This window comes from Anopheles ziemanni, chromosome 2 (assembly GCF_943734765.1).
Source record: "Anopheles ziemanni chromosome 2, idAnoZiCoDA_A2_x.2, whole genome shotgun sequence".
Taxonomy (NCBI): Eukaryota; Metazoa; Arthropoda; class Insecta; order Diptera; family Culicidae; genus Anopheles; species Anopheles ziemanni.
Genome location: NC_080705.1, coordinates 30,974,079 through 30,987,948, shown reverse-complemented (window position 1 = coordinate 30,987,948; position 13,870 = coordinate 30,974,079). Strand labels below are relative to the sequence as shown.

General features: G+C 47.5%; 1 protein-coding gene across 1 annotated transcript; it reads left to right on the top strand.

Moving 5' to 3' along the window:
* Window positions 1–2,815: 2,815 nt before the first annotated feature.
* LOC131293366 (RB1-inducible coiled-coil protein 1) lies at window positions 2,816–13,071 on the top strand. The gene is made up of 13 exons (XM_058321445.1): window positions 2,816–3,098; window positions 3,172–3,374; window positions 3,448–3,739; window positions 3,809–4,337; window positions 4,656–4,945; window positions 5,032–5,218; window positions 5,311–5,503; window positions 5,579–5,768; window positions 5,863–6,034; window positions 7,524–8,690; window positions 8,764–8,986; window positions 9,664–10,193; window positions 12,688–13,071. The coding sequence occupies exons 1-13, from the start codon at window positions 3,031–3,033 to the stop codon at window positions 13,069–13,071; spliced, it is 4,428 nt and encodes a 1,475-aa protein (XP_058177428.1). The 5' UTR covers window positions 2,816–3,030.
* Window positions 13,072–13,870: the final 799 nt, after the last annotated feature.

Genomic DNA, 13,870 nt, shown 5'->3' with positions numbered 1-13,870 from the left:
CTTGTACACGACGAAGCCGCTCGATCACGGTTTGGGATCGCGTTAGCAGCCTCGTCATCGGGAGTCGAGGGTTTTCATTATCAATTCCGCCGCCGATGAGGGGTACCGAGGGTTGTCGGACCGGGAAATATGTCCTATCATGCGCAAGGGAGCTGCCGCAACACGGCATGCGCTCTTGGCGAAGATTATCACAATTGTTTGCCGGTAATAACAGAGAGGGCAAGACAAAACATTGCTCGCCCACATCTCCGTATCAGCCGCTCGGCATGATTCGGGCGATAACAGATCGGTACTGGGGTTTGGCATTTCAGTAGTAATTTTCATGTAGGTCAGTCTTTTACGAGAGAAACCTTCGTTGCTGTGCCTTATTTCCTCATCTAGCTGGATTACATCAGAAAGATTTGTTCTTCGTTGAGAGCTGGACGAAACAGAACCGTGATGGGGTTTTCCACTGCAAACAACTGTCGGTCAGCGAAGGTTCTGTTTTGTGCAATATTCCTAGAAATCATTTACGAACCATTTTGTTTACTTTTACATCAAGATTAGTTAACATCTTTGTTCGGGCACAGTCTAAATAATGTCAAGGATAAATGTAATAATTTACGAGTCATTTGATGTTTTTCGTTCACTTGCTTCACGACTTTGGTTCGTTTTTCTTTCATTTTATGGTTCCCTATAGAAATTATTCAATCAATTGTTTTTTTAATTTAAAAAAATGTTATTTCTGTTATTTCTAATGGATCTAATGGAAACAAACTGGTAGCCAAATTCGTCATTTGCAGTATTATTATTGGAGGAATGTCTCTATTGTATACCATTGAAATGATATTTCATTTCTTATTTGTCGACAACTAAGCCTTTGGCGTAATTATAAGTCATTAAAAAGGGCCCGGATATCTTTCAGATCGGAAAATCGTAATTGTGTTTTGGCCTGTTATGTTGTTTCTTTTTAGAGAACTTGTGTTCGCTGCGCGAAGAAAACCAACTCGGCATAATATGTACAGATATGGAACGCGTCTTCACGTCTTGACAAACTTCTTCGAATGATCGAAAGCGTGCTGTTCACGAAATTGGGCTGATCCAGATCGAAGCATTTCGAAGTAGTAGCAAACACTAGAAAAAAGAAAGCAAAACATTAGTGAATGGGTGAATTGTTTGAATGTACAAACCGATTTCATATAAACTAATAGAGTACACGCACCGCAACACGTTGCCTTTTACATCATCCTCCGCTAAAAGGTTGGCAGCGTAGAGCAGGGATGGATTTGCAATTATTTATGAGTCTATACACACACACATATCTCTCGGTTGAATTAGCAGCGCACGCGGAGGGAAGCTCCATTGGACAGGGATCCGATTTTTGCGCACGGGGCTCCGTGTTCTGACGCGCGGGGCCCGTTGTTGTTAGGCATTGGCGCAATGAACTCGCGAATGAGCCGCCACATCGAAAACCATAACACACGGGTGAGGCCGGACAAAATGTAAACAAAAAAAGGGCATGTAATTATCGAGACTACGACGACGACTGCAACGGCGGCACCCAAGAAGGGGCCTGCACTACTTAGTCAAATGACGGTGTTGTATTTGGTTATACGTTTTTTCTTGTTCCTTCAGTGGTTGTTGTCTATTTGCAACATTGTCTAATCATCTGTTTTTTTTTTGTTTGCCCCCGTTCCTTTTCACACAGCCACAACATCGCTGAGGGCAGCGTTTAGACGAAGGAGGAACTGCAACACGAATCACATTGGCTCTCGATAGCGCCACAGACGCCGGGAGATTGGAATGCATTGGTAGGAAACGACGCGGAGGAGGGAATTTGTTGGCACACGAGCTCGAAAGCACCCCCGCAGGAGGGCAAGAAACGGCAGAAGAGGCGCAAGGGCAGACAAGAAACGCGTGTCGGTAACAGCATCAACATCACCCTCCGCAAAGCGCGTCCGCAACGCGACGCCATCGATCTCGCCTCGATCGCGATCATCATCGTTGTGAGTTCTATATTGGATCACGTCGATCGCGAGGAGAGGGTGACCACAGTTTGAAAGAGGAACCATCGGAACCAAACGGGAGAATAGAACGTGCGCGCCTGATCCCGTATGTGTGGGTTTTGGCCAGTAGACGCCACACGGAACACATTCCGCCGCGTGCGATAATGCGCAGCGGTGCAGTGCAGACCGGTAGGCGGCTGCAACATTGCAACGGATAGTACCAGAGTACACAGCACGAGACACACATACACCCAATCAATCTATGACAGTCGGGTTTATGCACTGAATGCTGAAAGCGATCCAACCTTCCAGGAGGCGGCCCTATCTAGTGCGCGCGCGCCCGCGATACTCTTCTAGTGTACAGCGATAGGCAGTACGGGGAACCAACGTGATTTTTGTTTCCACCAGAGTAGTAAGAGTAACTGTTTATGAACTGTCCCCCCTACTTGAGTGCAACAAAGACTTGACTCACACGGGGTGCGAGCAACGAGAAAAGGGGAAGAAGTTTCGAACGATGCGCCATCATAGCACGAGGTGCACAAAGCTGTACCATCGCAATCGGCCATAACCGTGTGAGACGCAGGTTGTATGTTTTTGGAGTGTGCCGTCATAACACGCTTACCAATTGAGAACACCTCCGGCGAGCGAGGCTAGCCACGTTTTGTAGGAATATAGACAAACTTGATCCGTTTGTCCACGAGTTCGACACGTGTTCGGTGTCGCTGAGATCTTTCGGGTAAAAAAAGTCTTCATTTGCTCCCTGGCAAGCGGGTTCCTCATCCGCGTTTTCGTAGAAGTGAAGTGTACTGAACACTTCGACCCGAAGCAACGGCAGCAACAGTGGCGGACGAGCGGCCGAGAGACGTTAAATGAATGCGGTGGTGGTGGTGGTGGTGCGGCAATTTGCGGAGGAGTGGAGGTAGGCGCGCGTTGAGGGCGACGCACGTGGGTGAGGGCGCACGCCGTCCGTAGACACAATTGGTTTGTCCGTAGTGACCCGTGGCCAGCACCCTCACGGACGACGTGTGGGGTACACGGCCTCACCATGATGTACGTGTTTCACGTGGATCAGGGTCGCATGCTGACCTTCGAAATGAACTGGATGTTCGAGGAGTAAGTATATATGCTGCTTGCGAGGCAAGGGCGGGACATTTTTAAAACATGGAATTTCCGTTATTTTCTCCAGCATCCGGAAATTGAAGGAGGTGATCGAGCGGAACCATGCGATCCCGGCGAACAGTATTGTGCTGCTCGTTAGTGGCGGTGAGCTGCTGGAGGACGATACGCGGGTGTGCAAGTACGCGACCGGCACCGACACGAACCCGATCTATATGTTCAGCACCAAGCTCGGTGACTCGCCGCTACCATCGCCTGGTCCGAGCAAGGAGAGTAAGTGACAACAATTGTGACGGGGCTTCCTGATCAAGGGCTTTCCTAATGTTTTTCTCTTGTCGCCGTACAGCCGAAGTCGACTTGGAGGGCCTGGTGAAGAAGAGTCTGGAGCTGCCAGTATGCTACCCGACCGTTGTCTCGCGTGCCCAGTTGGCGCAGAAAATCTGCGAAATGGGCCGGGAAGAGCTGCGCCGCTGCGAGGCGCTCGTGCACGAACAGCACCTCCAGCAGCAGGGTTGGGCGGCCGTGGTCGCTAACATGGAGGACACGGTGAAGGAGTTTCAGGAGCGGTGCGAAGACTTTAGTCGGTTCTATGAGGAGCAGATACGTCTGCACGAGGAGCAGATGGATATTTTGAACAAGTAAATAGCGGGGTGGCGATGTTTTTGGTGGCGCGATTGTAACCCCATTCTCTTTCCACTTGTTGGCAGCTTTGACAAAAATCTGCAGCAACTAGCGGACATTCCGATTCTCTCGACCTTGATGGAAAATACCGAACTGCGCCCGTACGGTATGTTTGACGAGCCGTTCAATCAGAATGGCAATAGCAGCGGACACTCGACGCAACGAGCTACAACTAGTGGTAGTAGTGAACGACCCGCGATGAAGGTGATTGAAGAGGGGTCCGGTGATGCAGCTGAAACACGACCTGAGGAACGCGATTCTTCCGCGTCGTCTTCTGGCGGCAAACCGATTCAGCAGCAGCAGCCGTCGGCAGCAGCAGGAGACGGGCAGACAGCAGAAGGCCCTAGCAATACTACCGACCCCTCCGATGTGGCGCTGACTGAGGTAGAACGGGCGAAGGGGATTTCGCTGCTCGATTGGATCTCTGCCGCCGAGGGTCAGCTTACGCTTAAGCGTATGGCCGAAGAGTGCCGAATTGGCATGGAAAAGTTTAGCCGCCAGCAACTGACGGCTTTAAAAGAACGTATTCAAAAGGCGGTTAAAACGTCGCAGAGTGTAAGTATCACCGGGTCCGGGGGCAGTATTTTTTTGCATGCATTCTATAGAAAGGCTGTCGTTCTAGTGTTTTTCTTAAGTTTATCAAAAAAGTACAGGAATTTTCGTGTGATAATTTTTCTATTGTAAGAACGATCATACTCTCTACAGTCAGACGTGACACTAAAGAATGCGTGGAATGGATATTTCTTTTCCATTTAAATTTTATGAACAAAATGTTTAAGTTTCATCAGAATTTATCGAAATGAAATCAGGTTGGAAGATATGGCTATGGATAATGATTATCGTTATTGTTGTTTTTTCCTCCTCCTCCCGTAGGATGATATTAGGATTGTCAAGGGTTTGGAGGAGCGCTTGTGCGGGTTGGATCAGCTGCTGGCGGAAGCAAAAAAGTACGTGCAAGAACAGACCGAGCTTGCGCAGAGCATCCAGATGAACCAGACGCGCGCCAATACGCTGGGCGATACGTCGATACTTCCCGATCTATGCTCGATGCACCGGAATCACCTGAAGCTGATGAAGGATAACCATACGAAAATGCTTGACTTCCGGCGCCGCTGTCAGGCGGCAAAGATCGAGCTGGGCAAACATCTGACCAGACGATTGGAGTAAGTTTAGGATTAGCTGGTTTATAGCAAAAAAAAGGGAGGGAATGGAGAAATCTAATGGTAGTGTTTGTCCTTTTGTCGAACAGCTACATCATGGGACTGGAAACAATGGTGTGCGATCTGGACAGTCATCTGCTGTTCTGCTATACCTCCCTGAAGCGCCTCCAGAAGCATCTGAGCATCATCGAGCAGATCCACATGGCACCATGCATGTATGTGAGTGCCGTCACCGAGGTGGTGCGGCGTCGCTTGTTTTCCAGTTCTTTTCTAAGGGTAAGTGAACGAAAGGAGAAATGGTTGTGCATCACTATAATTTGGTGGTTGACACGTTTTAACATGATTCCCCTTCATTCTTGTCCGTCCAGTGGGCTTCCGATCTGGCGTGCCGCCTGATGACCATACACAACGAGGAGGTAATGCGGCGGCAGGAGTTTACCTCGCAGTTCGAAGGACACTTCCTGAGTACGCTGTTCCCCGGCATGAATGACATGCCGCCGTCCTACGCCATCCAGGCACCATCGGTGTTCGATTCTAGTCTACCAGCGTTGGACAAGCAAGGTATGCCCGCGGAACACATCTGTAGGTGTGGGTGTGTGCATAACAAACCAAACAAACATTCCTGCTTCTTTGTAGATCTTCGAGAGCTGTCCCGCTTCCTGCCCGAACTGACGGAGAAGATTCCGCTACCGAACATAGCTTCTGTGATAGATTTCTTTCAAACACGATCGGTAGAGCAAAAGCAGCAAACGAGCAGTTGTAATACCGGCAAGGAAGAGGGTTCCGCGTCAGCGCCGGGGCAGCAGTGTGCGAAAGACAGTGATAAGTCAGTGATCGTTGGCTCCGTTTTTTTCCACTTCAACGTTTATTCAATGAGCTCTTATACTAATCAAAGCGTTTTGTGTTTTACCTTCCTACAGAGTTGGAGCAGAATCAGAAACCGATACGGAGGAGTTTGAGAACGTTCAAAATCAAACTCAGGGACGTTCGTCGGACGATGGGGCGGCTGGACCGGCCGCGGCAGTACTCATGTGCAGTGTAGCGACCTCCACCGAACCGGTGGAGACGGTATCCGCGGAAACGCTTACAGAGGTGCGATATAACGACACATCCCTTCCCACTACCATAGGGACAACCAGGACTGCTAGTACTGCTACTACTACTACTACTATTAACACTGCTCTCTGCAATACTAATAACACACTGACGACATCTACCACCACCATCACTAACAACGACAACGACTTCACGAACGTTGCGAAGGGTGAAAGTAGTAGAATGCTCACTGAAGCTAACATCACCTGTCCCGCCATCCCGGAGGAGACTGCCTCGGCGGCACGGTTTACGGTGAACGATCGCACGGACGATACCGTTCGAAACAACGGACGAAGTAAGCTGTTGCGTCGGGGGCTTTTGACGCGCACTTCATCGTCGTCGGAACGGTCCGCGTCACAGGAACTTCTTCTACTCGCCTTAATGGACACGGGCGCAACCGCTAACAACAACCCTGGTGGTACCCTTGTGCGTTCTCCCGGTGGAGTTAGCTACGGTGGCGGCGTGGTGGACGAGAGTGAATTTATCAATAGCGAGTTTTACATCGACGAATCACTACCGTCGAGTGCGGCCAGCGTCGAACGGCGCCAGCAGCTGGAACAGCAGCAGCAGGAGATCCGGCAAACGATCGCCGATTGTCTGGGCCGGGGCAGCTATGATGAGGGAACCATCATTCTGCTGCTGCAGGTATACAGATGCGCGAAGTTGGCGGGGGACGTCAGAGCAGGGCTGGAACGAACGGACGGACGAATGTACGAATGAAGTGGCTCTTTATTTTCATTTCACTTCGGTTGATTCACTTGCTTCTTAACTTTCAGTAAATTTTTTGTTTGTTTCATCTTTAGGATTACGTTGCTTCTAGAATTACCTTTATTTGCCAAGAAAAATTTCAACATAATTACGAAAATGTTTTCAAGGCGGACAATAACATAGTTCATGTTCCAATCAGATATGAGATGGTCCCTATGATAGTGGCTAAATACTGAAAAACTCAATTCTTTGTTCAGTTGATGTAATATACCAAATTTTCTGTTTTAACCAACCGGGGCAAACTTTTCAGGCCGCTCATGCGGCCAACATTAGCCAAGTAAAAGCCAAACATATTCCCGTGGGGTTCTGGCTGGTTACATGGTATGCTGCGACCTCTCTTTTTACCGATTTGGGTTATAGTAATTGTTACTATGGTAACAATTGAAAACTTCTCGTTGCATTCATCCCCGCGCGTTGTATTTTGTTCATCCCTTTCTGGTTAATCGAATCGATTGACATATTAGTATTACTTCCTTATGTAATATTGTAATTGAATTGTTTTGAATTTATATTCGCTAAACACGGCATCTAAACAGTGTCCTTTCATTAAAGATTTGTATTTTGTCACGCACACCGTGACTAGAGCGACTGACTTATTCACACTGGACTTTTGGTGGTGATCTTTTATCTTTTCAAAGAGATGAGCGAATTGATCTGCTTGCTTTAAGGGATTTTGAACTAATCTCCTGTCTGTATTCTTTCCATTTCTGCTTTGTAGGACAATCTCGGCACGACGCGACTGGAGGTGGAACGGCTCAAGGGGCTGCTGAGCAGTGTGCATCAGCTATCGCAGGACTCGATCGCGATGCTGCGTGATCAGCTGTCGAGGGTGCGCGCCGAATCGGAAGCGAACCGTACGCAGTTTCAGTCGGACCTGTGCGCGATGAACCGCGCGTGGAACGACATCCAAGAAGTGGCACGCAACCGGGAGCGGGAAACGATCCAGCGACTAACGGTCGACCACGAGCTGGAGATGAACGATCTGCGTAAGAGCATCCACCAAAAGGACGACGAGATACAGTCGCTGCGGGCGGACAACAGCACGATGAAGGCGAGCCAGATCGAGACGGTCTCAAGCTACGAGCAAGAGAAGCGCGAGCTGGCCGACCAGATCGAGCAAATGAAGGCGGTCATCGGGCGACTCGAGCGTCAGCTGGCCGAGTCGGAGGTAGATCGGAAGCGAGCGATCCAGGAAGCGGTCGAGCAGCTGGAGCATAAGCACCGGACGGAGATCGAGACACTGCGCTGTCGGTTTAAGCTGATGGCAACGAGCATGGATCGGTCCCCGTCGGATACGAGCCTGGAAAAGATCGAGCGCCCGGACATGATCGATACCGGTACGCACGAGCAGGTGTTGGCACAGCTTCGGGAGGAATTCGCACGCGAAAAAGAGCGCGCTATTCGGGCGGCTGTCGAAGAGGAGCGCCAACGTTGGGAGGCTAACGCGACCCCCGGTGGTGGTGGGAACCGTCTTCATCGGTCCTTTGCGTCGGCCGGCTCGCCCGGTGGTAGCCAGGATGTGTACAAGCGTATCCTGGAGGAGAAAGACCGCCAGCTGGAGGAGGCTCGCGAAAAGGAAGCCCTATTGGCACGGGAAAACCAGCGCATGAAGGAAACGATCCAATCGCTCACCGATCCCGAGCTAAGCCTGAATGATCTGAACTATCGCGACCAGCTCGAGACACTTGAAGGCGATCGACAGCAACTAGCGGAACAACTGGCGACGCAGCAAAGCCATGTAGAACGGCTGCAGGGAGAGAAAAAATCGCTCGCACGCGAACTCACCAAGCAGCGGAGAGATTCAGCGCAGTTGCTGACTTGCTCCGAGGGAGATACGGTTACGTTCGTGTGGAATTCAACCTACGCCCAGTATACCATCGTGCAGGTTCGTGAGCGCATAAGGAAGAGATTAGTTTTCGATGCTGTAATTCACGCTTTCCTTTAATTTCTTTCATCAGGCGTCAGAATTTCACTTCTTCTTGCACGAGGGCTGCTACGCGGAGCTAGGCCTGCAGCCTTTGGTGATGGGCGAGGTACCGACGGTACTGTGCGGGCTCGGTACCGTCGTACACAAGGAGTTCTGTCATGCGCGAAAGAACGACAACCGGTACCGGGTTTCCCGCGGTACCCACTTCTATCGCGTTAAGCTGAAGCCGATCAATCTCCACAAGAAGAGTAAAGGTAATGGGGCGTTCACTTTTCCTAGAAGATATGGCTACCGTATTTCGGAGATAAAAGAGCTAAAGGAAATATTTTTAAAAGTTCTTACTAAAATGCTGTTCGATTCTGCACAGCATGTTCCTTTTGTACTTCAATCCATACACTGCTCAATATTTTCTTAGACGATTTCAATGTTTTAAAGGGTTATGAATCTCTGAAATTATGTATTCATTAATTAAGCAATCTTCAATTAAAAAATAATCAAGATTATAAAATCGATCTGAATACTTACAATGAGTAAGTAAAGGAGTTGCTAGGCCCTGTAGAGGTTTTGTATCCCAAGAAGGGAGACAACATTAATTTTTCCTAGGATGTTTGATAGGACGACGAATAGTGAATCAACGCTAGTTATTCTATAAACATATCAATGTTTGGTGTATTAACGATTTATAATGCACCAATAGATTAAACGAAAAACAACGATTCGAATATTAACTTGAGACTCTAATTTGTAACAGGAAGTCGAATCCCTATCTGTTGCCATTCTTATTACACAAGATTGGCACAAACTGTCCTTGAAGATAAAAATCTTTCGATTCATACTATTCTGCTCACTTATCTATATAAAAAGTGAATCTATACAAGTTTGATCCCAGATTTGAATTAGTGATGATGAATGATCTTCTTCGCTTTCGCAGGTGGATCGGGCTCGACATCGGGGAAAACTATCCCCACAATCGTGGAGAATCCCTCCATCCCGCAACCCTCGCCGACCGTCGTGACGATCGAGATGCAGCAGTCCCGTGGTGGTGGTGGTGCCACTACGACGGTGGGATCTACCGGGACCAACACCATCAGTCGGTTCCTCGACTCTTTCGCACAAACGGAACAACCGGCAACGCTCGTCGCACCATCCCGGGCCACGATGATCGGTTCACCGATCGACGAGGGCAGCAAATCGCCGACGGGTTCCACCGCCAGTCGGGACATGATCGACTCGGGCGTGGTCGAGCAGCAGCGCAGCAGCTACCGGGAGCGTAACATTAGCATCACGGACGAGGAGGACATTGCCGTGCCGCCCGTCGGGATCGGGTCCGATGGGTCGATCGATCGCATCCGCTATCAGAGTGTGTGCGAGGAGGAAGATGATCCGGCAATGGATGATACGGACGGTGGGGGTGGTGGTCTCACCGAAGACGGTGGCGACGGCGGCGGTAGCAGTGCAACGGTAAATTTCTACTTGTGATAGCTTTTCACTATTTATTTTGTTCGTGGTTCTAGTTTCGGGGGCTAGTTTATGTTCTCGCTGTTGGTTGGCTCGTGCTGTCCACTACCTATCCTGCTGTCGTACGGGGTTTTCCGGAAACAAACTACACACACCAACACACACACACACAGAAACACACATTTTCCAAACGCTAACGCAACCATAGAAGCACTTGCCGAATTCATTCACATCATCTCATTCATCTCTCAGTGTTAGCTTACGGCATGATCCATGAGAACTATAGAATCAATATGACTATCATTTCGCACACCACATCTCAATCCTAGGATTTTGAAAGGATCCATTATTTGCGACAGCACTGCACGCTCTTTTTCGTTTTTACTAGCATCCATCCATCATCATTTCTTCCAGCCACATCGAATCATTTCGGTCAGTTCTCCCTTCTTTCCATACCTTGCTACCTTGCGGAATGTGGATATTTGTGAGCTAATTCCGAAGTTCACTACATATTGTGTGCATTATTGTTGATTAATTTCATCCATTTTCAATGTAACCTTTAACAAGATTGTATATTTCGCTTTCGGTTTTGCTTACGAAAGCCTACCTTTGGGTTTCACTGCTTGCCGATTTTATTTAACACAAAAAAGCTTGCCATTTTTATATCTTCCTGCTCCCCTCAGTCGCTGGTGTAGTTGGTTTAAGATTGTTTGCTGTTGCAACAACCAATATTCCTTCGTTTTTTTGTTCTAAACTTCATTGCTATTTGTATGCAATATGATCATTCTGTACTTATGTTTTGGCTTTCTTTTCCGCACACACGCTCTATTGTTTGTTTGTGTATTGATTCGATCCTCCTTCGGTTTTCTCTAGTTGATGCTGCTTAAAGCTTTTCTCCTTCTCAACGGCGACGAGGAATGAGGATGATGATGATGATGATGATGCATGATGAAGATCGGTACGCTTGTTGTTGTGACGATAACGAGAAAAACTATCGGTGATGTAATTTTGGTGATAGCAAGTGCAAGTGAAGGGAGGGTTGGGTTGTGTAATGAAATGAAAACAAGGGTGGAAAACTGAAAGCACACATGCACAACACGAGGTAGAAGGAAAACACAATTAAAACAAATAGAAGAAAGCAGTGAGAAATTAAGGGGGGACACGTTTTGCGAAAAACGAGTAAACCCATAGGAAAAGTATGTCCATTTTTTAAAAAGAAGGTTGCAACACACGGTGCATCTCGGTGTAGCGCAGGGCGAAGAACTGAACATTCTACTCTGTTCTCATTGATTTCTCAGGTTTGATGATAATGATGATGATGATGATGGCAGGACGGCAGCACAACAACAGTGCCGCGGTACTGGTCGAAAAAGAAGCAAACAAATCAAAAGAATGACGAAACTCGATGAGATGATGAAGGCGCTTGGAACGTGGGTGATAGACGCGTGGGCAGCTTTGTACAGTGTGTAACGATGTAAGGAGTAAGATTTTTTTTAAAGGGAGCGTAGGCATAACGTTATCGAAGCGATAAGGACACTACGTTCTCCAGCGGAGACAAACACAACCGACTCAGCACAGAGGAAGGAGGACACACATGAAAGGAAAGCAAAAAGTACGTTAGTGTAAAAGGCGTTGAAACAGTGCTTAACATTTGGAAAGGAAAATCCTGACGTAGAAGAAGAAGAAAAAATAAACCGAGCATAGTTTAAATAAAAAATGAAATTATTCTAAAAAGTAAACCTTCTTCAGACCATTAATGCTATATCTCTTTCTGTGACTAACCTGGCAGCTTCTCGCATTACCCGTTGGTTGGAATGATCGTTGATCGTTGATGTAGCTTTGGTATATCCTTTTGGTATTTGTTTCTTGTCACTCTCATATAGTTGACACTAATTTACTTCTGCTGCGCGCTGATTCAAATTACGGGAACGTTCTACATACTTTTATTTTGAACTTGACCTTGTGTTAGTTTACGTTACATATTTTTAAACTATCTTTTTACCTTTATTGACTCGTATTCTTAATCCAGTGTTTGTTGCTTTTTAAATACGCTTTGCAAAAGTTTCCCGCTATTCCGCTTCCGCAGTAAAGTTGTGAAATTGTTCTGAGATTAAAGTATTTCCAGTACAATGGATTAATTCCGAAAACATAAATCATTACCACTTATCATCCCACGCCGGTGTTGTGTTCTCTCCGCCTCGGGCACGGACATCATCATACATCCTCATACATCTTCATCACTCGCCGTCTACCGTAAAAAGGAGCGAACCGAGCACAGGCCAAGCTGAACGGTGTGCCGATCAGACATCCTTCTTCCATACATAAGCTGTCGCTCCAAACACTTATCACCCGGTGTAAGCACACTGTCTTATTAACTATGTTTTCTGTTTCGTTTGTTTTTGGTTTTGCTCCTTCTGCTAACTAACCTATCAACCGACCTAATCAAAACCGACACAAAATTCTTCTCCTTGCGCCATCGCACAACCCACTCCCGTAGGCCTTTCTGTCGTGCTACACGGGCAACACCACCTCCATCGTGACCATCCGTGCACCACCGTTGATGGCCGCCAGCGCCGGTCTGGAGGGTTCCTGCGACGACTCGTCCATCGGTCTGTCGGTGGCCGTCACTGCCGCCGTCGCCGCCGACAGTGGCAATAACAGCGAGGCCAGCGAGACCGTCAGCAGCAGCCACCAGCTGCTACCGTTTGCCACTAATAACGCTCAAAACCTGGCCCTTGCCCAGTCGTCCACGGGGTTCGGGTCGATCGCGGATGACGTGAGCGATTCGGCCGACTCGGAGTATCGGTCGCTGGAGGCGAACGATCCGGACGATAGCGACAGTGCACCGCCACCGGTAGCGAGTACGCCGAGCGAACACTAATTTCAATGCTTCTTCTATCAACTGGCTGCGCTTGTTTGAATCTGAATTTTAATTGCCGGACCCACACTAATGCCGGCAACGAGCGGTGACTTCCACCAAAGGACTGAACTAGTTTCGATCGTGAATCCGCCATCTCGATGAAACAATATCCTGTGCAATTGTGTGTACGACGTATGTGTTGCTTACAAGCAAATAAGTGGTCATTGAACTAAAAAAATACTGAACGGGCTTAAATAGCTTTCCCAAGAGTGATCCGCTAGTAACCTAGGAGCAGCTGCCAAAGTTTCATAGCTTGCAACGGAGAAACGCTTTTTCATCATGTTACAACTTACCTCAAGAATGTGTTTTGAATGTTTGTTTTTCTGATAATGTTTTCTACATTTCACTACTGGACTCCATTGTCATTGCTGATATTCGCGGATATTTGTAAACGAACAAATTTTCCCTTCTCAAAAAAAAAAAAATGTTTCTGGTCTGGTTTAAAGACGTTAAGCTTAAACAAACTTACTTAAACCGATACATAAGATTGGATGGTTAAAAGTGAAATGTTCTTATTGAGTCTTACCATTGCCAAACTTTAAGTCAAATAGAAGTAAGTCAGCAGGCTTACAGTTGATGCAATATTTCAATTGAATTGGCAATGTGTTTGAAAATGGGTCAAAATTACGACAGCCTTTAGAATTAGGTATATCTTTTTGCTAACAAACCAATATAATTTCGGCGGAGCTTTGCACATGGCAAAACAGACATCATTTATTACATTGTTGAACAACAGCAACTGATAGCAATGAGACTGGTT

Bases quoted from the DNA above. Each gene is read 5' to 3' on its own strand.
- LOC131293366 (XM_058321445.1), top strand. From the start codon at position 3,031: ATGATGTACGTGTTTCACGTGGATCAGGGTCGCATGCTGACCTTCGAA. The intron at 5,769-5,862 runs GTCAGTGATCGT...ACCTTCCTACAG, and splicing joins TGTGCGAAAGACAGTGATAA to AGTTGGAGCAGAATCAGAAA. The intron at 10,194-12,687 runs GTAAATTTCTAC...CCACTCCCGTAG, and splicing joins GCGGCGGTAGCAGTGCAACG to GCCTTTCTGTCGTGCTACAC.